The following is a 23,392-nucleotide window of genomic DNA, read 5'->3' on the forward strand; positions in this document are numbered from 1 at the left end:
GGAAAAGACACCTGCCCAGGAACGGGGAGGTAAAATGGCGAGATACATCACATGGGCCCCTCATGTCACATGTGGAAAAAATGGTGCGGTGTTAGATCCAGCCTCAAGGAGGGGAGAGTTGCTACAGTACGGTGACTGGAGGGCAGCTGGTACTGCCTAAGGGAGACGCGGGTCCACTCGCAAGGGAAACGTACCGCAGAAAATACACACAGGAGGAGTCCACACAGGAGTCCGAACCTGTGGAGCACCTATTTCAGTACAGGTAGATTGAGTACCCATAGTGGATTGTGTCAGTGAATTCCTCTGCCGAATTGCGGACCCATAAGGCTAGGGAGGAGTCGTCCAGGGATCCGAATATATGGAATCTCCTGGGAGAGAAAGTGCACAGTTTTACAGTTTTAGGGAAAGGGTACTAGGTGCAAGCGATCCACCCGGTCAGTTCATCAGAGTGTTACCAAGTTCTACAGGCTCGGACCTGAGAAGACACGGGACGATACTGACTCAACACTGAGATAGTAAAATCTTGAAAAGATATTAGGTGTTGCCCGACCCGCTGCTCTACATATGTCTGCCAGGGAGGTGCCCCTAGCCAGTGCCCACGAGGATGCAACACTCCTTGTTGAGTGTGCTCGGATCTGCGGGGGGCACTGCCTGGGTGTGATAGGCAAATTAAATAGCATCCACTACCCAGTGGGAGAGCCTCTGTTTGGAGACATCGTTCCCTTTTTGCTGTCCACCAAAGCAGACAAAGAGCTGCTCAGAACGTCTAAAGCTCTGCGTGCGGTCCAAGTAGGTACACAAAGCACGTACCGGACACAGCAACGAAGGGGCTGGGTCTGCATCCTCCCAGGGCAGCGCTTGCAGGTTCACTACCTGGTCTCTGAAGGGCGTGGTAGGAACCTTGGGCACGTAGCCCGGTCGCGCTCTTAGGATAACATGGGTGTCTGCCGGACCGAACTCCAGGCAAGTGTCGCTAACAGAGAACGCTTGCAGGTCCCCGACCCTCTTGACGTAGGTGAGCGCAATCAGCAGGGCAGTTTTTAGAGAGAGGGCCTTGAGTCCAACTGATTTTAGCGGCTCGAAGGGGGGTCTCTGAATGCCCGTGAGGACCACTGAGAGATCCCAGGAGGGGAACAGGCTTGGCCGGGAAGGAATTATCCTCCTGACGCCTCTTTGGAACCTGATGATTAAGTCATTCTTACCCAAAGACTTGCCGTCTACTGCGTCGTGGTGGGCCGCGTAAGCAGCAACTTACACCTTCAAGGTGGACGGGGACAGCCTCCCCTCCAACCTCTCCTGCAGGAATAGGAGCACTGACCTAACTGCACACCTCTGTGGGTCTTCAGCCTGGGAAGAACACCAATTCACGAACAAGCGACACTTCAGGGTGTAAAGTTGCCCGGTAGAGGGGGCTCTGGCTTGGCTGATTGTGTCTACGAAGGCAGGTGGTAGACCAGCTAGATCTTCCGCGTCCTGTCCAGGGGCCAGATGTGGATGTTCCAGAGGTCTGTGTGTGGGTGCCAGAGCGTGCCCCGTCCCTGAGAAAGAAGGTCCTTCCTCAGGGGAATTCGCCAGGGAGGGGCTATTGCGAGGAGTACGAGGTCCGAGAACCAGGCCCGGGTGGGCCAGTAAGGAGCCATTTGGGTGACTTGTTCTTCATACTCCCTGACCTTGCACAGCACCTGTGCAAGAAGGCTCACTGGGGGAAATGCATACTTGCGCAACCCCGAGGGCCAGCTGTGTGCCAGCGCATCTGCACCGAGGGGAGCCTGTTCAGGCATACCAGAGCGGGCAGTGAGAGGTCTCTTGGGGGGCAAACAGGTCTACCTGGGCCTTGCCGAATCGTTCCCAAATCAGCTGAACCGACTGGGGGTGAAGCCTCCACTCTCCACCGGTCCAATGTTGTGGTGACAGCGTGTCCGCCATCGCGTTGAGGTCACTGGGGTTGTGAGTGGCGCGCAGCGACTAGAGTCATGGCTGGCTCCAAAGGAGGAGACGATGGGCGAGTCGCAGCATGTGGCGGGAGCATTCGCCGCATTGGCGATTTATGTAGTATGTCTCTAACAAATGGGAGAAACTTCTGCAGGGCAAAGAATACAGTCAGCAACTCTAGGCAGTTGATGTGCCAGTGCAGCAGGGCCCCTTTCCAACGGCCCGCTGGAAAGGCGTCGGTCGTGACCAGGGCGCGTCGGGACACCTGCAGCAGGGGCACTCCTGTCCGTAAAAAGCAGAGGTCTGTCCACGTTTGGTGGCAGACGGGGGTGATTGTTACCCGGTGCGTGCAGTGGCGCCATGCTTGTCTCGGGACTCGTGTCTGAAGCCAATGCTGAAGCGGTCTCATATGTATCAACCCCAGCGGCGCGACCGCCGCGGAGGATGACATATGCCCGAGGAGCCTCTGGAAAGAGACCGTTGTGCCTGGCTTGAAGGTGGCGAGGCAGTCCAGCACTGACTGCGCACGCTCGTTGGTGAGACGTGCTAACATTGAGACTAACATTTATCTCCATGCCGATAAAAAAGATACTCTGAACCGGGGTGAGTTTGCTCTTTTCTCGGTTGACCCGAAGCCCCAAGCGGCTGAGGTGCCTGAGCACCTGGTCTCTGTGAGTGCATAGTAACTCTCGGGAGTGGGCCAGTATGAGCCAGTTGTCGAGGTAATTGAGTATGCGAATGCCGGCTTCCCGGAGCAGGGCAAGAGCTGCCTCTGCGACATTCGTGAAGACACGAGGGGACCGAGACATGCCGAAGGGAAGGGCTTTGTACTGATACGCCTGGCCAAACGCAAACCGTAGGAAGGGTCGGTGTCGAGGCAGAATTGAGACGTGAAAGTATGCGTCCTTCAGGTCTACCGCTGCGAACCAATCTAGATGCCGGACGCAAGTTAAGATGTGTTTTTGTGTGAGCATTTTGAACGGGAGTTTGTATAAGGCCCGGTTGAAAACTCGCAAGTCCAAGATCAGTCGTAATCTGCTGCCTTTCTTTGGTACGATGAAGTAAGGGCAGTAGAAACCCTACTTAATTTCGGTTGGAGGGACAGGCTCTATCGCGTCTTTGAGTAGAAGAGTAGCGATTTCCGCATGAAGGGATTTGGCATGTTCGCCGTGTACTGCGGAGAAGCGGACGTCCGTGAAGGGGGACGGGGGCCTTGCAAACTGAATTGTGTAACTGAGTGGATGATCCGGGCCAGCCAGCGTGACGGGTTGGGAAGTGAAAGCTACGCATCCAAGCTCTGTGCTAGGGGCACCAAAGGGACGATTATTTTTGACGTACCTGGTGGGGCTTCGCAGCGGGGCGGAGCAGATAGTATGGTGTCGGGAGGCGCGGATGTGTCCCGAGGCTCTAGTGCTGAGAAAAGTCTCAAAGCACTTACCTTACTCCGCACTCCTGGCAAGGGGCGGGTTCGTGATTGAGGAGGAGGTCCTGTAGCGGAGTCCTCTGGACAGAACCAGCCGGCCGGGGAACAGTAGTGGGGCTGAGGGCGGAGGGTCCGCGTCCAGCGTGCCGGGACTGTTCAGGTGTGGCGGCTGAGTGCCATGAGAATGGCATTTGCGGGCCAGGTGAGGAAATGGCTCTTTTGGCAAATTAAATAAATCCAACAAAAGATTCTCCTCCCGGCCCTCCACCCGGGGATGGAGTTTCTGCTTACCTGCTCCGGAGCTAACGTTTTTGTCCCTGGGTCGATCACCTCAGGAGCGCCTGAGATTCTTACAGGTCCTTCGAGAGGGTCCGTGAGGCGGGGGGCGTCGTCTTCCTGCGGGGTGCTCGACGCGTGGGCTGAGAGCTGGGCCCGGGTTGATTTCTTCGCCGCAGGAGGATGCCCTCGGCGAGCAGACGGGGCATAGCCCATGGCGGCAGGCTTGCGGCGGGGCAGAATATGTGAGATAGCCTCTGTTTCCTCACCGCTGAAAACTGCTGGATGAAGTCCTGGATGGTGTCGCCGAAGAGGCCGAACTGGGAGACAGGGGCGTTGAGGAAGCGCACTTTGTCGGTCTCACGCATCTCGACCAAGTTCAGCCACAGATGACGTTCCTGGACCACGAGTGTGGCCATCGTCTGCCCGAGTGACTGCGCTGTGACCTTCGTGGCTCTGAGGGCGAGGTCGGTCGCTGAGCACAGTTCCTGCAGCATGTCGGGATCAGGGCTACCCCCGTGCAGATCTTTGAGTGCCTTGGCCTGGTGGACTTGCAGGAGGACCATGGCATGCAGGGTGGAAGTGCCGTGTCTGGCGGTGCTGTAGGCTTTGGCAAGGGAGTACCTTGTTGGGGAGTACAGGGCGACCCCGCCAGGTGGTAGGGTTTTCGGGGCATAGGTGGAGCGCAACAGCCCTATCCACCTGAGTACCCGTGGGCCGTGAGCGGATGAGCGAATGGCTTTGTGACGTGTGGAGAGGGGTGCCCTCCATGCAGACGTCAGCTCTTCATGCACTTCTGGGAAAAACGGGACCCGGAATGTGCATGGCTGTGAGCAAGCCATGACCATGGTGCCATGGTCATGTTCTCGCAGTGAGAACATGAACCATCCACAAACGCTGCCTCGGTGTGATCGCAACCCAGACACACGAGACAATGCCTGTGGCCGTCTGAAGCGGAGAGCACTCAACCGCATCCAGGAACAACACAGGGGCGGAAGGGCATCTTTATAAAGACGCGTCCTGAAAAGGACGTTCAACGCCAGCTGCATATTGCTCTTTTAGAGAAAATAACTCTTTTAGAGAAATCACTCTTTTATGGAACTCTTTAAGTTTCTTGCGCTGTCGAAGCACCCAGGGATAAACTGCTCTGCCGTGCAGAGAATGGAGAAAGCCGCTGTAATGCGCCATCGAATCCAACAGGCAAGTGTCAGAGGAAAACAGGAACAGGTGTGTAACTCGCAGCTGACTGCAACACGACCATCGGCTCCGAAGAAAATTTCTCGACGTATTTGCCTGCTTTTATACCCGTATGTCCGGGGACAGTATGCAAATACTGTCTGCCTAATTCCCATTGGCCTTTTTTCATAGATCAGAGGCATATTCGGCGCTCAAGAGAGACCCCTAGTATCGCTTCTTCGACACAACGTCGAAGTGAGCGACAGACGGGGAACTGTGGTTCATTCTGTATTGGGTTTGCCAGATGAAGACTGTCGAAATGTTACTTTATGGAGTCAATAAATAAATTTTTGGAGCTATAACATCAGTTTGCAGATACGTATAATTATTTTTCCTTATTCACTTCATTGTGTCTTGCACCTGTGCCCAACTTAGGTTGTATGTGCATACCCCATTTTTCTTTATTTGTCCATGCACTAAATTCAAACCCATGACAGCAGGAAATAATATCGATTAAACATTTTAATTTACACTTTAAACTCACACACACAAATACTAATTATAAAAATATAATAATAATTATAATATTTTCTGTGTTGTCAGGTTATTTTACTCAGATCTCGACGTTAGCAGATGTTCAGGAGAATGTGATGGAATACCTGCATGTGCTCAGTCGACCGAAGGTCATCGATCGAGAGCATGACATGGTGTGGACAGAGGCATACGTCGACAGCACAGTCAGTGAACCATTCATGTATTGGATATTTGTAATTTCATCATTTGAAGATGGGGGTGGGATCCTAACTCACTGGATAGCATGGACTCTTTTTTTAAATTACCATCAAACTAAAAATGTATTCTTCATAACTTAACAACCAGTTTCTATATCCCCATTTGCCAACTTTTAAGGCATAATTTAGTATTGAAATCACAATATACAATGCAGAAATGTACTCATTCGCAATAATAATTAAACCACAACTGAAACAGAGCTCTCATTGCTGTATTGCCAACATCTGCCAATTTTGTTCTTAATTATGAATGATCTGATATTTATCCAAACATCTTTTGACCTCCATGTCCTGAACATTACAATATTTGTTGTTATACCAAACAGAACAATGCAGATCAAAATGAATAGAATTATCCCAATGCCTGGTTAGCCTTATTAAGCTCTTATTCTACCTAGCCTTTAGAAGCAAATCCATAACTGTATATGATTCAGATCCAGGCACTGCTTAAAATCTATGTAGACAAGTAGCATATTGTTTAAGGGGGACTCAAAAAACTCGGATATGAATATAATTGACAGTAAAAAAACAACAAAATAAATCTTAAAAAATTTGTGATCAATATAGGTTTATACAGAGTTCACACAAGTGCTAAGCTACTTAAAAAATGTAATTAGTAATCATATTTCTTTACAGATTACTTCGTTCTAAAATCCCTACTAAAATTTTTAAAGAAATGTTTTGGTTTTTCCACTCAACAAATTAAAAATAATGTTTGTATTTCCATCTAGTCCATGCAAGCTAAACACCATGAAGAACATGCTTTCCCTATCTGTCACTCACTCGACGTTGTGTCGATTGGTGCTTCAGCAGCCTACTAGAGTATATTCTTCCTCTAAAAGAGTATATTTCCCTTCTAAAAGAGTGGGTCTCATGGAGAGTGTCTTTTTAAAGATGCCTTTCCATTTGTGTTTATTTCCTTGTTGCGATCGTTACCTCTCCGATTCCCACGGCCACGATCGCTGCCTCACGTGCTTGGGTTTGTGGATGGGTCATGTTCTCTCTGCGAGAGCATGATTATGGCAGCGTTGCAGTCGTGGCTTTCCTCAGAGGGAAAGCCACCCCAGAAACTCCCCACCGTGGTCCTTCTACCTACAGGTTTGAGGCCACGTCAGTTAGCACTGGAAGCGATTTGGGGATTTTGATGGGAACCGCTCCGCTGGGTAGTCCAACACGGACATCCAATTCCCCAGCATGCTTGTTTGCCCCAGCGCCGGCTCATCTCAGGGCGAGTTCCCAGTCTCATTCGCGGCTCGCAAAGTGGATGAGCTTCCGATTTTAGCATCGGCGTACGGCCTGGTTCAGTCAGACACTAAGGACTCGACGGGGCCCCCACCTTTGGGTGTGGTTGCCCCACCGCAGCCCGATGCGCATATGACGGCCATGCTTGCCCGGGCGGCTGTGAGTGTCGGGCTGGAGTGGAACCCTCGTGGATCTTAATGTGAGCCAATGGAGTGAATTGAGCTAAAGGCACTCTCTTTGAAGACTGCCCTCCTGACTGTGTCCATTTCCATCAAGAGGGTAGGGTACCTTCTGGCATTCTGTGTCAGTGAAATATTCCTTGAGTTCAGTCTGGGCTACTCTCACGTGATCCTAAGACCCCGACTGGGCTATATTCCCTGTTTAAGCATCTGGTGGTGAACCTGCAAGTGCTGCCAAAGGAGGAGGCAGACCAAGCCTTGGCATTGCTGTGTCTGATGCGTGCTTTACGCATCTATTGGGATCACACGCAGAGCTTTATAGGCTCTGAGCAGCTTTTTGTCTGCTTTGGTGGACAGCAGAAAGGTAGCGCTGTCTCCAAACAGAGGATCGCCCACTGGGTCATTGACGCCTCACTATGGCATAACATGCCCAGGCCTCCTGGGCACCTCTTTAGCAGACATCTGCTGAGCAGCAGGCTGGGCAACACCCAACAACTTTGCAAGGTTTTTCAGCCTCCGGGTTGAGCGGTCTTGTCCCGTGTGTTGTCAGGTACGAGCAGGTAAGTTCCAGGGTGTACCGCTTGCGCATAGTGCCTTTCCCCTCCCCGAGGTGAAGACTTTTACTCCCAGTCGTGTTCACAAAGTTGTGGACCCTGGATGTCCTTCCTCCTTAGCACTGTGGCAGGTGAGAAACTCACTGCTGGCCTACTACATGTGCTAACCAGGCCCTGTACTGGGGTAGGTGCTCAACATGTTCTAGTTTGCCCGTAGGCAACCCTGTGTGATGTATCTCCCGCAAAATGTTTTCCCTGTTTGAAAACCGCATCTTCCTTGGGCAGAGGCCCCTCTGATTAATTCTTAATTTTATTGAGACGACTACCTACTTCCATAACTGCCTTATTACGACTATCTTATTTCCATAAATGTGTCCAAGCAAGAGAGTGGGCTATTTGATTTTATGTCATGTCCATTTTTAAGAGTTTTTTATTTTGTCCTTAATGTGTAGATACTGTATGTGGTAGGGATGGGCATGCGTACTCGGGTACTTGGTCGTGGCATCAATGATCGATTATGAAAACAATGATCTATGATGTTCATGCATGATGTGACTTCTCACTTAATTCGAAATTCAGTGACAATTACCTGACAACTAAACAAAAATGTGTCAACGAGGGAGCTTCATTTTAATTTTGAGATTGATTACGTTGTAATTTTAAGGGGTACATTTATTGTCAGCAACCAAACTGATATACGATGCTGCAATGCTATCATAACAATCATCAAAAGAGTGTAATTAACCGTGTTTTGAACACATGTATCTGCAAAACGTTTGCTATACACATTTTATTATCATTTAATGTACAGTAAGAACTTTGACTCATTAATGGATATTGTTTAATAAAAGTGAATGTTTGTCTCTTGACTGTAAACCTCCCTGCCCTAGGCACTGACATGTTAGTGTGAAGTAACACTCCTGTATCTCGCCGAAATGGGAGTTGAAGTTTTTCGCACAAGTTAAGTTAGAAGTCTAACATAAAGTGTCATTCCGTTGCACTTTCCCCAGTTCAAGGTGGAATTTCTGACTCTCTGTGTTGAATGGAATGCTTTATGAATCTTCACAGCAACAACAATACAGCATCTTCAGAACTGAACTTCAACTTAACATGGATATTAAAAACACGATGGAAATGGCGTCTCCTGTTAAGCCAACCATGATTTGAAAATACAGTAGATGGTTCAGACAGTCACTAAAAAAAACTGGTGCAGGCTTACTAAGATTACTATGGTAACCTGAAGGAAGAACAGACAGACATGCTTTGTGCACATTCTTTAATTTATTCGAGCAGTGAATCTTCACATAATGACGAAATATGATGGATTATATTTTGATTATGTCATTTTATGTACATTTTGTAAGATTATTTTATAACAACCTATAATAATAAATAGACGATACACTGGAACATCAAGATGCAATGCAGCAGCCAAAGACGTTTGTCAGGCATTTTATTATACATACATTTATATACATGTCATTGCCCCTGACCAAAATGCCCATCCCTAGTATGTAGCAAACTATTGCTTGTTCGGCTCATTCCAGCTCTTTCTCTGAGAGGACCTTCTTTGTGGATTTGTGGTAAATTACATTATTGTGAACAAATGGATGTGCAGCATATTTTACTCTAACCTTTATGATGTCTTTTAATTTGAGCATCTATGCTACTGCCTTTTTTAAACTATTCTATTGTGAGTAATATCCAATAAATACAGTTTTTATAGCGCCTTTCATAGCATCGTTTCAAAGCAGCTTTAATGAAGATCAGGCATTAACAGAAGATAAAACTGTAATGTCTATAATGTCGATGAATCATCATTGTGTAATTAGATAAAATATGATTTTTAATTGTGTTTAAAAATAAGTAATTAAATAATAATTGTATTTAGAACCCCAGTGAGCAAGCTGAAGGCGACTGTGGCAAGGAACACAAAACTCAATAAGATGTTGATTAATGGAGAAAAATAACCTTGGGAGAAACCAGACTCACTGTGGGGGCCAGTTCTCCTCAATATAATGTAAATATTACTTATGTATAGTTCAAGTCATGGTTTAAAATTATTAAACTAAGTAAGTGTTAGGGGTCAGTGTTTAAACATAGATTTTGTATGAACTGTAAGATTAATGACTAATGTCTTTGAAGTTCATCCTGGATTAACTGCAGAAGTTCACATAGATGCAATTGTCCTTGTTAATTGGCTGATGAAGGCTTTTGTTGGCAATTAATAGTCTATGTATTCCATTATAAGAGTGTAGTCCATCAATAGACGGATGCTGGCAGAGATCAGTGAGGTGCATCGCAGTTCAACCTGGCTGGTCATTTTGGTGAGGTTCGGTGTGGTCCATCGTAATCCAAGGTTCAGACAATGGCATATGAAGTATCACATGTCTTATGGTTGGAGTTGGCATCAGTTCATCCTCAGAAGTCCATCATAATAGACTGAAGTGATGTTTAGCTGGCACCGGCTGCATTTAGTCATCTTCACACAGCGACACATAGCAGTGAAGTCCAACACAAAGCAGGAATGGAGCTGGATCCAGCCGGTTCTGGTGACCTCAGGAAAGGAGTCCCGAGGTTGAGACAGGGAAACAAATAAAATAAGATAAGCATAGATGCCATTCAATTTATTGCAGAATTATAGATCATGATCAATGTTTCTGGTTCTGGCAGACAAAACTAAAGCAGCCTAATTGTGGGTTGGAGGATAAATTAGGTGTATGCCTGGCTAAATAGATGAGTCTTTAGTCTAGACTTAAACTGAGGGAGTGTGTCTGCATCTCGAACAGTGTTAGGGAGACTTTTCCATAGTTTAGGAGCCAAATATGAAAAAGATCTTCCTCCTTTTATGATTTTTGATATTCTAGGAACTACTAACAGGCCAGAATTTTGCGTGATGGAATATGTGTGGTAGAAGGTCACTTAAGTACTGCGGAGCTAGACCATTCAAAGCTTTGTATGTAGTTAACAGAATTTTAAAATTAATACGAAATGTAACAGGTAGCCAATGTAACTATGATAAAATGTGGCTAATATGATCATATTTCTTGGTTCTCGTCAGCACTCTGGCTGCTGCATTTTGAACCAATTGAAGTTTATTTATTGATCTTGCTGGACATCCTCCCAGTAATGCATTACAATAATCTAGTCTTGAGGTCATGAACACATTAATTAGTTTTTCGGCATCAGAAACAGATGTGCCATAATTTAGCAATATTTCTTAGGTGGAAGAATGCTGTTCTACAAACATTTAATTCAATTTTCAAAGGACAGATTGGTATCAAATATGACACCCAGGTTCTTCGTTGTTGAAGATGATTTAACAGTACATCCATCGAGAGTCAAATTATATTTGAGTTTTTTTGTCCGATAATTAGTACCTCTGTTTTGTCAGAATTGAGTAGAAGGAAATTTCTGGCCATCCAATATTTTATTTCATTGATACACTCTGCTAATTTGGAGAATTGTGAAATCTCATCAGGTTTTTAAGAAATATAAAGTTGGGTATCGTCAGCATAGCAATGGAAACTTATTCCACGATTCCTGATAATATCTCCCAGGGGAAGCATGTACAAGGAGAAAAGGAGAGACCCTAGAACTGATCCCTGTGGCACTCCATATTTTACTTTTGTTTGGTTTGACAATTCCTCATTTACATAGACAAAATAATGGCAGTCTGCTAAATAGGACCTAAACCATGCTAATGCACCTCCACAAATGCCAACATAATTCTCTAGCCTATTCAAGAGAATGTTGTGATCTATCGTGTCGAATGCAGCACTAAGATCTAAAAGCACTAGAAGAGAAATGCAGCCACGATCAGATGATAAGATCAAGTCATTTGTAACTCTGATAAGTGCAGTCTCTGTACTGTGATGAGGCCTAAATCCTGACTGAAATTCTTCGTATATAGTATTTCTCTGTAGAAATGAACATATTTGGGAGGATACTACCTTTTCTAGTATTTTCGACATAAACGGGAGATTTGAAATCGGTCTATAATTAGCCAGTTCTGCAGGATCAAGTTGTGGCTTCTTAATAAGCGGTTTGATTACTGCCATTTTAAAGTTTATTTGGACATGTCCTAAGCATAGCGAGGAGTTAATAATATTAAGAAGAGGTTCTGAAATTACAGGAGATACCTCTTTTAAGAGCTTAGTTGGTATTGGATCTAACAAACATGTTGTGGCTTTTGATGTTTCAATAAGTTTTGTTAGCTCTTCATGACCTATGACAGTGAAGGATTGGAAAATTGTTAGACACTGTTTTCTGAGGTGCTATGACAGATGATTGCATAATTCAAATTTTATTTCTTATTATTTCAATTTTAACTGTAAAGAAATTCATGAAGTCATTACTCTTGTGCTGCAACATAATATCTGGTTCTGTTGAGGCTTTATTCCTAACCAATTTAGCCACAGTACTGAATAAACACCTAGGATTCCTGTGGTAATTTTCTATGAGTTTGCTAAAATATGCTGACCCGGCAGCTTTTAGTGCCTTCCATGCACCACGAAATACTTCTAATTTTGTATTCTTCCACATGTGCTCCATTTTCCGAGCTGCTCTCTTGAGAGCATGAGTGTGATCATTGTACCATGGTGCAGGGCTTATTTCTTAAATTTTCTTTAATCGAAGTGGGGCGATTAAGAGTGCTAAAGAAGACTGCATTTATATTTTTGTTATTTCCAATACAAAAGAAATCTGGACCATTCAACCAGTGTTTGGAAACCAAGAATGAGTTTACATTTAAACCCCTTGATGCATCATCAGTTGGGTTTTCCCACAAAGTCACATATTTCCATTGCTTCTTTTCTTTTAGATCTCTGTATAGTTTTTGATGATTTGCTACATAGGAATGGAACCTAGTGTGGTAATAACTGATATACTGTTGTACTGACTGGCAATCAGTCCCCAACTCTGAATTTTTCAATTGCATTGGCAATTCTCTTTTCAGCACTTTGCTCATGCGTGATGCTAATGTAACTGCCTGTAGTTCCAATCTTTGAATTGTTATTAATTTCATTGGAATTACACTGGCTTTTCTTATGACAAAAATTACATGTATTTCGTTTTTGTCATTGATGTTTCTTAGGTAACTTGGCCAAAGACTTCAAGATAGTTGATAAATACCTGAGAGCTATTTTTGCCATTTATGGAGTATAGATTCTGTAAGTATTTGATCGCATCCACAGGCTGTTTTACACAGCTGTTGTAGTATCCGTTTTCGCTGTAACACAAATGGAGCAAGAATTCCAAGTGGATCATACACTGAACTCAGCATTGACAGTATTCCTCTTCTAGTATGTGGTTTGCTTCTAATCGTCACATTGAAGCCAAATGTCTTTGTTATATATGTTCAACTGCATCCCAAGTACTCCTTCAATTGGTTCTTTGTTCAAATCCAAGTCTTTTACCAGCTCTCCATGGTCTTTTTTTGCAGCAGATTTAAGTAATTTGCTATTACTCACCAATTTAGTTTGTCTAAATCAGTGGTTCTCAACTGGTTTTGCTTCAGCAACCAGATTATACATTGGAAATCAAGTGGCAACCTACCATAGTAAAAACATAACCTGTATTTAATGTATCTTGGGTCGCATTTCCTTCTGTGTTGCATAGTTTTGTTCATGGTTTTCAAGTACAAGGACATGTTTCATATGAGATTACGTCAACAACAAACGTGACAGGAAGTTTTCTCTCCCCCTTTTACAAATTGAAGACCATATTGACTTAAATGAGCCCATTATTATCTTGTTTGTTAACAACATTGAACATTAATTCAAACAGAGCATACATATTACACAGGAGGAAAGGTTCCTCATTACCATGGTTATGTCAGTGTAGCTAGTCTTAAATAATAGCAATAATAATAATAATTTATAGGATTTATGAAAAAATAAACAAGCTAAAACACATCTTGAAACTTTAACTGCAACTGCCACTGTTGAAATAAAATGAGGTTTAATAGATTCTACCTTTAGATTATTTCAAATGAAACTATAACATTTAGTCAAAATATAACATTTACTTTTACTTATGTAAAATCGTGAAACAATTTTGTAAAGGTGATGACATCAGTGTTGATCTTTTCTTCCTCAGTGCTGTTTGGCATGTAAGGGCTGCCTACTGTTTGAGAAGTTCGACTTGACTTCCCCTGTAATGCTTTAAACTAGAAAAGTCTCACTAGAATTGTAATTGGTCACATCTTGTGAAGCCCAGTTGTTGCATGCATGTGCCAGAGAAAAAAGGAGATCATGACCGTGAGCTGATTCCGTTACACTTGTGCAAATGTTGCACTTGCGATAAACAGCATGATGTGGTATATACCAGGTGTTGTCATCTTTTGTTTGCATTTAATATTAAAATTTTCTGCATAATCCTTCTCAATCATTTTCCTGGTTAAATTATTGTATTCTTGGTAGTAATTTGCATTGCTATAACATTTTTTCAAGAGACCTATTGCTCGTTTAATTACTGCTTATCTGTTATTTAGCATTCCTATATTGTCCTTCCAGGAAGTGGTTAATGATAAGGTCCATTACTGTGAGTTATATGATTTGAGACTATTTTCATTATTTGTATTTTCTTTTTTACATCTTGTAACATCTCAATCCACTAATTTTAGTCAGTCTCAGGAAAGTCTTTGTTGTACTGTTGTACCAGTAACTCTTTGATGTTTTCTACAGATATTCTATTTACATTTACCTTAGTTTGGTCCTCCATATTTGCATTTTTGTTTCCGTCATTCAATTCTCCCAATGTATATTAAACAAAGCAGTTTTGCACATCCAAAGTACTTTTCCAATACAGCAGAGTCTTCACAGGCTTGTCAAGTTTTTACAAACTCTAAGTGAGTTTCTGACTCACCACCCATGGTTCGGCCATGGGAGGCTCAACTGGAGATCCATCCGTCCTCAGAAATCAGTCCAGTTTTTGATGTGTATTCCAAGCAGTTTTTAAACTTACGGCCAATAACAAAGTTCCTGAAGCAGCATATAGTTTGAAGCTCTATATACACAATGACCAAAATAAATAGACTTTTAAATGGTAATCCAAAATTGCATTCCATGTGGTTGAAAAACTGTTTACATTTACATTTACATTTATGCATTTGGCAGACGCTTTTATCCAAACAGTGCAGTGAACAGCACTTTTTCTTTTTTTTTTTGTACAAAATATTCTCATTTAAAATGGAAAGGATAATATTCTTAAGTGGGCCGGAATGAAGAGTAACATTGTAAGGCATATTTATATAACTTATTTTGTAACAGGAATCATTAAATTACACATTAATTTGATTGAAAACTGTGGAGGCTTTAAATCAGAATAAAGAAAAACGATTATCACAGTCACTTGAAAAGAGAAAACTGTTATTTGATAGCAATTACACACCTGATAACATTAATGTAAGTCGTATAGGTCCACAAAAAGAACACACAGGCTTATTCAATTTAGTTATTTTAATTAATTTTAATTTAAAATATAAAAAGCTTTTTTTATTCATCAAAATTGTAAGCATAATATAATTTAATGCTATTGCAAATTAATTTAGTTTGAATAACAATTGAATAATTAAAAAGTGAGCATTCAGAATACTGTATGCAATAATAAGACGTAGCCTATTTGTTCTTTTTTTGAAGACGTATTTTGTTTACCTCTTACATTGAACTTCACGTGAAATAATGTTCATTTCTAATCAATGACACAATGACATTTTTTTCTGTAAAGTGCACTCTAAGAAAGATGGTGTAGTTAATTCATTGCATTGGCAATGTCACAGTTGATTGGTTCAGCATCTGTTACCCAGAACAAAACCTGCTACGGAGCAGGTTAGCCTTGTTGTGTAAGTTACTATGGTGATGAACACCAGTAAACTAAGCTGAACACCAGTAAACTAAGATGAAATTTACCTAGCTAGCCACCTAAACTTGCTTCATCGTATAGGCCCCTGAACAGCATCTCAGGATGCACAACACGTCGAAATTTAAATCAGATGGGCTACAACACTATAAGACCACGTTGGGAACATTATTACAACCATAGTGTTCCTAATAAATTGCTCAGTGAGTGTATATATACACTGATAAGCCAAAATGATATGACCACTCACAGGTGAAGTGAATAACGTTGATCATCTCCTAACAAGGCCACATGTCAAGGTCTGGGTAGAGTAGATGGTAAGTGAACAATCAGTTTTCTTAGTCAATGTGTTGAATGCAGGAAAAATGGGCAGGAGTAAAGACCTGACCAACTTTGACAAGCGCAAAATTGTATGGTCAGACAACTGGGTCAGAGAATTTATGAAATGGCAAGGCTTGTGAGGTGCTCCTGGTCAGCATTGGTGGTGAATGTGGGCCATTCTTGGTGTGGGGGTTCCCGTTGGCCTGTAGTATCAATGTACAAAATTAGAAAATTTTTGACCCGAAAATGGGACATTTGGGCATGGCCTGTTGCGCCCCCTAAGGGCGAATGTGTGCCATTCTTTGCACAGTTCTTCAGGGTGATGTCATCTTGAAGAATGTTAGGTTTGAAAAACCATCAGTCAAAAAAACATTTGATTTATTGACACATATATATTGAGGCAATGTGGACATTTACATAAACACGCCCCTTTCAGCCATTTTGTGTTGTATTCATTTTTGCTAAGTAACACATTGAAAGACATCAATTCTACACATGGGTACCAAATTTCAAGTCAATTGGAGCTACTGTTTAGGAGAAGAAGACTTTTGTAGGTTTTCCACCAAGGCATTCTTTGCATATTATTTGTCAAGACAAACTTTGATGTTGGCTTGAGAAAGGCCGACCCTTGAACCGGGACTGGAACTCGATGATAACAATAAAACAAGATCACAGCAAAAATATGAAATATATGCAATTACTTGAAAATGATTTAAGCTCTCCATGTCATTATAACACATACGGCATTCACTAAGATTTTAACTTTGTCATAAGACTTCGCTGTATGCGTTGTAAAAATACGTGAATGTTAAAGGGATATTTGATGTTTAGAAGAATATCTCAGCTCTCAAATAATTAAGTAATTTTCACTTTCATAAGCGCTCTTCTCTCTTAAGAGTTCTTTTTCTGTTTTTGGTGATTTACATAAGCATATCACCCCCTACTGGGCAGGTAATACATTTATAGTAAAAAAAAAAAATTACAAAATATATATCTATATATATATCTATATATATCTATATATATATATATATATATATATATATATATATATATATATATATATATATATATATATACTATATATATATATATATATATATATATATATATATATATATATATATATATATATATATATATATATTGATCTGTTTCTCACCCACACCTATAATATCACTTCTGAAGGAATGGATTAAACCACTGGAGTGGTATGGATTACTTTTATGTAGCGTAAAGTGTTCTCTCATCGGATTGCGTGCATTAGACGCGACGTGGCTCGCTGTGTCACACAAACTGTTCGCAAACATTTATTTGAGTTGTTTTGCAATTTGTTGAGATTGAATAGTGTAAAAATCGCATGAATGTTCAAACTGGCAAGCATTAAAACACATACAATTGACAAGCCTTTGTTTAGACGCAAGCGGAAGTCATCTGGCTTCTAAGTCTGGAGCTACACCCACTAGTAGACAGAATTGCTCCAATAGAGGGATTGCTCCAGAAGAAGTTGCATTTGGTAGATAGAATTACTCCAGTAGAGGGAGCATCTTTGCTCATCCAATGTAAGTGAATGGGATTTTATCATGTAGACCGTACTTATCCAGTAGAGGGGGCATTTTTGCTCAGCCATTGTAAATCTATGGGATTTTTTACATTTTTGATTGTCATTTATATAAAAACCTTAAGTCGCATCAGGTAAAAAATATATAGCAACAAACTTCAGAACAGACCCCAGGTCTATGGCAAGTTTGGTGCTTGTAGCATTAAAGCTCTTGGAGGTAAGGCTATTTAAATTTTAGTCTTAGATAATAAAAATAATAGTATTAATAATAATAATAATAACTTTATGTAACATAACATTTCTCAAGCCAACATAATTATGTCATCTTAAAGCATGTTAGGTTTGAAAAACCATCAGTGAAAATTACATTTGGTTTATTGACACATATATATTGTCACATATATACACATATATAGTCAATGTAGTCATTTACATATACGCGCCCCTTTCAGGCATTTTGTATTGTATTCATTTTTGCAAAGTAATGAAGTGAAAGACATCAATTCTACACATGGGTACCAAATGTCAAGTCAAATGTCAAATTTTTGTAGGTTTCCCAAATTTTCACTGTACAGGAAAATCCATCATGCAGAACCTTATGGGTCCTTGTGGCTTTTCTGTTTCCAATGAGAAGTTAGGCATGTACACCATTTTTCAGAATAATTGGACAAATGGGGTTGAAATTAAATCATTTTGAAAATGGGAAAATTGGGCGTGGGCTGTATCGAATCCCTAAGGGCGAATGTGGGTCATTCTTGGTGTGGGGGTACCCGTTGGCCTGTAGTATCAATGTGCCAAATTAGATTTTTTTTTACCAGTGACTTTGAGATATTGGGGCTAAAGGAGAATTCAAAATAATAATAATAATAATAATAAATATAGCTGCAAGCAGTGATGACAGGCCCAAGCACCATGGGTCCATTTCCACTTGGTGGCTTTCGGAAAACAAACCAAGATGGACACAGCAACAACTCAACATTAATGTAAACATGGACCCTAAACATACAATGTGTAATAGATATATGCCACCATTCCAGTTTGACTATGCCATGACAACACTATTAAAGTGACACACTTCCACCAGTTGGTGGTGCTACAGTTTACAACAAGCTCCCACCCCTGACAGTTTGTAAAGCTGCATATCTCAGCAACTACATCCTGAGTAAAAACAGCATGAAAAAGTCAATTTCTCAAAACATCATATTGGAGGTTGACCGCACAGCCTGACGCACGCTACCTAGGAGAATACAGAATTGACGGCTAGGCTTAAATGGGAGAGGTTTTGGTGCCTGTGAATTGATGTCAGAATGCGAGGGATAAGAAACTTTCTAGCTAACTTGGGACCAGTGCGAGAATGGCCAGCCATACCCAAAATAATAAGAGTAACAGTGTTAGTGTTACTGTGAGTATCAGTCATATGAGAAATAGAAACAAAAAATACATACACATTATAATCTATACCCAGTTTAGGGCTGCATGATTTTAGCAAAAATCATAATTGTCAATTATTGCCTTTGATATTGTAATCGTGACCATTCGTCCTGTTAGATCTTCAATGGTGATCTTGTTCATGTAAGAACATTGTTAGATCATTTTTGGCCTCAGCGGTTGCACTTTGAAAATTAAAAACGGCAAGTTGCTTTCGGAGTCTTGCGAATTGTGAAAATGTTAAATCTACCAATACAAGCTGCATGGCAACTGGGCCTTATTAGAGCAGATGCGATAACAATGACGGTGATTCCTGAAATATGCTATTCATGCCATATTCTTTATGTTGGCTACACTTCCAAAACACACTTGGAACAGTTAAGCTGATGCTCCACACAATGTTCTGCACTCTCACGAATTCTCTCATTAAAAACAAAGCTGTCTAATCAGCATAATAAATAAATTATTTACACCGTGTCTGTGCCTTGATTAGAACGGGAGTGTTCTAGTTTCGTCGTGTTGCTCATTTGCAGTGTATTTAACATCTATGTTCAAAGTAGGGTTGCGATTTCACGGTATGATAACAGTCTCAGAAAATATCACGGTTTCACGGTATATGGTATTACACAATTAGTATTATCATGGAAAACAGAAGGGTTATTTTACTTATTTTTGAGCAAACGCTTTATTATAATTGAAACTTGAAATAATTTATTTAATTGAAGTATGTGTAAAAAACGTCTCCCTTTTGAAAATAAATATAAAAAATAAGAAAGCTGACAGAATTATAAACATGATAAAAAATAGCATGTAACTATAACATGTTTTATAACTAAAGCTAATGTTAGTTTACATGTTAGCATAGCATGTTAAATTAACTACTAAATGAAAAATAACATCAGCTGTGTGAGCTTTTAAAGTAATGTCCTATGATTATTAATAACTAACATATACTGTAGGTGCGCGACAGCACAGTCAGACTGCTCCTGTCTGTACCTTTAACTCTCAGCTGGTTTTGCTTCAGGAAAGATTTTACATTGGACATCAAGTGTCGACCTGCCATAGATTAAACATAACCTGTATTTAATGTATCATGGGTCGCATTTCCTTTTATGTTGCATAGTTTTGTTCAAGGTTTTCCAGTACAAGGACATGCATCAAATGACATTATTTTTGTCAACAAAATCTACAGGAAGTTTTCTCTCCCCCTTTAAAAAATTGAAGGGAATATTTACTTATATGAGCCCATTATTATCCCATTTGTTACCTAATATTACATATTTATACACATATTACACAGAAGGAAAGGCTCCTCGTTACCATGGATAGGTCAGTGTGCTAGACTTAAATAATAGTGATAATAATAATAAATTAATGTATTTATGAAAAATAAATACTAGCTGAAACATCTTGAAACTTTAACTACAACTGCCACCAGAGCATGTGAGCGTAGCGGAGCGTGAGCGTAGCGGCAATACTTCCTCCTGAGCGGAGAGCGCCTTTCTGAAGATTCCGCTCCGCTCGCTCTACCCGGAATGCCCTATTGTGATTTGCTAGTTCGAGAATCGGTGAATTAGCTAAAGCAATAGTGGGTTGGTTATGGAGTTCAAATATTGTTTTAAGGAAGTTGCGAGCCTTATGCATAAATGCACAGTAAAAATCACAGTTAAGAACGAGCAGGGAGGAGAAATTGAAAGGGAGTGTGGAGAGACTGTGAGAGTTAGCAAAGATTCATATTGGAATCTAAAGCGTCACATTGCCAGAAAGCACGAGGATGTGCTACGCAAACATGGTAGTGCAGCAAAAGGTGAGCTATAGCCTATACCATTCGAAAATAAATTAATAGATAAACTTTAGAACGCGCGTTTCTTTTACTAATGCCAGTAAATCATCCAGGTGTGCTTTGATAAGATGTTGTTAAATGTATTTCACCTGTGTGTGCTTTTATGAGCATGATAGTCCAGATGTGTTTTGTGAAGTTCTACATGCATTTAATCTTGTTTGCGTGTGCGTGTGCATGCACGTTTTAATATGCCTGTTTTGCAACTGCAGTTATGTTCACGGAAATAAAATAACAAAAATAAAATATACCTTTTCAGTTATTGCATTTAATAGGCAAGTTTGCCAAAGGGCTAGACATGTTTTTTAATTAAGTTAATTTAATGCATTTAAATGAATAAAATAACAGACTTTTATTCAGAATCACCCTGAAATAACTTCTATTTACAATCCTAGCTACTGTAATTTATACATGTATTCCAGATATTCATTACAAAGTACAAACAGAAAGCAAGTAGCCTACAGAGACATTTTATGTCTGAGCGGGATCTGAGCGGGATTTGTTTTACCGGTGAGCGTGAGCGATTCATCAGTGGAGCGTTCGCTTGGGACGCGAGCGACTGAGTGGAGCGCACGCGCATAGAGCGGAATATTGAGCTGAGCGTCACGCCACTCCGCTTCGCTCACATGCTCTGACTGCCACTGTTGATATTAAATGAGGTCTAATAGATTTTACCTTTAGATTATTTCAAATGAAACTATAACATTTGGTCAAAATATAACAGCCCTCCGTGCATCAATGATGCCGAGATCTACTTTTATATTTAATTTAATCACTGACAAGGTTTACCTGCAAAATTAGTAGCACCAAACATCACAAGCAGCCTCAAGAATGGACACAGAGTAGCCGTATATCACTTTTCCTTGAGCAGAATATTGCACTACAGATCGCATAGTTTGTTCAAAGGGGAAAGCGAGAGACAGAAAAAGTGCACACGCCTGCATGGTTGCCAGATTGCACAAAATAAGTATAACATTAGGCAGAATATTTCCAATTTGCACAAGTATAAATCTCAAACTGGGTTGCGTCTCTTATCTGGGCAACCCTGAGCATGGTAAACGCTTGTGGAGACGCGTTAGGTCCCAATGCAAGTTGACTGAAATATCCAATGATATTTCAGTCAACGCTTTGAAAAAAAAAACGCTTTTACGATAAATGAGCTGCGGGCCACATTAAACCATATGGAGGGCCTGATCCAGCCCGCGGACCGTAAATTGCCCATGTCTGCTTTAGCTGTTTGCGAGATTATCATTAAATCTGCCTCTGCAGTCCTTAATAGTCTATCACTTGGGCGGCCGCCGAAATATCTTCAATGGGAGAACCATGGCATTGTTCTTTCCCTGCTTTCCGCGACCCAGTCCGAATAGACCAGTTGAGAATCTGCTTTAACTCACACACACACGCTTATGTCAGACCCCCTCGCCTCGCTTCTCTCTGACATTTTCTCCACTGCGTGCGTGCATGTGTGTCGCAAGTTGACGAGTCTGGCTGGCAGACAAGGAGGAAAGAGATGCGCACGCGCATGTGAGAGTCTACGTCCAGTTGCATTTCTTTCTACCAATCATATGTGCTTTTAGCTTATATTGTCATGAGTATCTGGCAGATTTCAGAAATAAAATCGGTGATTGGACGGCAAAGACACTGAGACAGAAACCATGGGAATAATTGTTCACAAATTTGAACGCTCCGGCTGGAAAAGGTTAAAGATTCTAATCCTTCCATATACATATATATGTTTTAATTAACAAAGATTGCATCCGCACCTCAGTTGATGTATATATTGAGTGGGTACACAATGTTTGCATTTTTTAATGGGATTCGACTGCAAAAGACCTCAACCAAATAATGAACTCAGTCCCCGCCCATTCTGGACTGAACTGTTGGAAATCTTTCAACAATGGAGCTTGGATGCCCTCTGTTGGACATTTCTTGTAATTTCCACTCAGAGAATTAATAGACAGTGGATTAGACATGGGTTTTCTTGTATTTTTACATTTCAGTTGATATTTTTACTACATTTTATTTATATAAAATGTAATAAATATGATTATTTACATTAAACTTTAAATTCAATTATGACAAATACCTCAAAACATGTGAATATGCACAAAAAGGAATCATGACATTTAATGCGTTGCCATGCCAACAGTATTTTAGATATCAAGAAACCCTTCAGAATTTAAAATGTGCAATGCCTTGACATTAGTCTGTTTTTTAATAGGGATTTTTCAACATCTGTTAAAAGTGACACATTTCCTTCCGTCAGTTGGTGGCGCTACGACCATGACCCACATTAGTCACATCAAAGTGATCAGCCAGCAAGGACAAACATTTGGCTCAATTTTGATGTTTTTAATGTTCAGAACGCAGAAGATATGAGACTTTTCCTTATTCCATTTTTTTTATGTTATTTAGCAATTTAGCGTCGTCAATGTCTTGGCATGATGCTGCCCACATTAAGTTCCTTGGAGGAGTATTTCAAATGCCTTTTTCAATCAATCCAAAATGCCAACTTCCTTTTTGGCAGAGCCTATGACTGTCAGCGCGAAAGTTGTCTGGCTTAATGAGATCTATATGTGTACAATGTTTGGTGGCTGTACCTCAAAAGGGATGTGGTAGATAGCCCCCGGAACATGCCCATGTTCTAGGTGGTGCCAAAGAGCCCCTTCTGCACCCCCCCCACCTGAAACTCTGTCACACCTTAATGGCCAGCGACTCTGATGTGTGTGCAAACTTTCAAGAGTTTTCATGCATGTTATGTACCTCAAAAGTACTGAAAACCTTGAAAAGAAGCATAATAATAATAATA

The 23,392-nt window shown here is 41.4% G+C and overlaps 1 protein-coding gene across 1 annotated transcript in view; it reads left to right on the forward strand.

Moving 5' to 3' along the window:
- Positions 1-23,392, forward strand: part of cacna2d3a (calcium channel, voltage-dependent, alpha 2/delta subunit 3a) — a 487,702-nt gene that overhangs the window by 314,139 nt on the left and 150,171 nt on the right. The window contains exon 13 of the mRNA XM_052094087.1: positions 5,411-5,544. Within this exon, the coding sequence (XP_051950047.1) occupies positions 5,411-5,544 (134 nt within the window). The remainder of the gene's footprint in view (positions 1-5,410; positions 5,545-23,392) is intronic.

Source organism: Xyrauchen texanus, chromosome 27, assembly GCF_025860055.1.
Source record: "Xyrauchen texanus isolate HMW12.3.18 chromosome 27, RBS_HiC_50CHRs, whole genome shotgun sequence".
NCBI lineage: Eukaryota > Metazoa > Chordata > Actinopteri > Cypriniformes > Catostomidae > Xyrauchen > Xyrauchen texanus.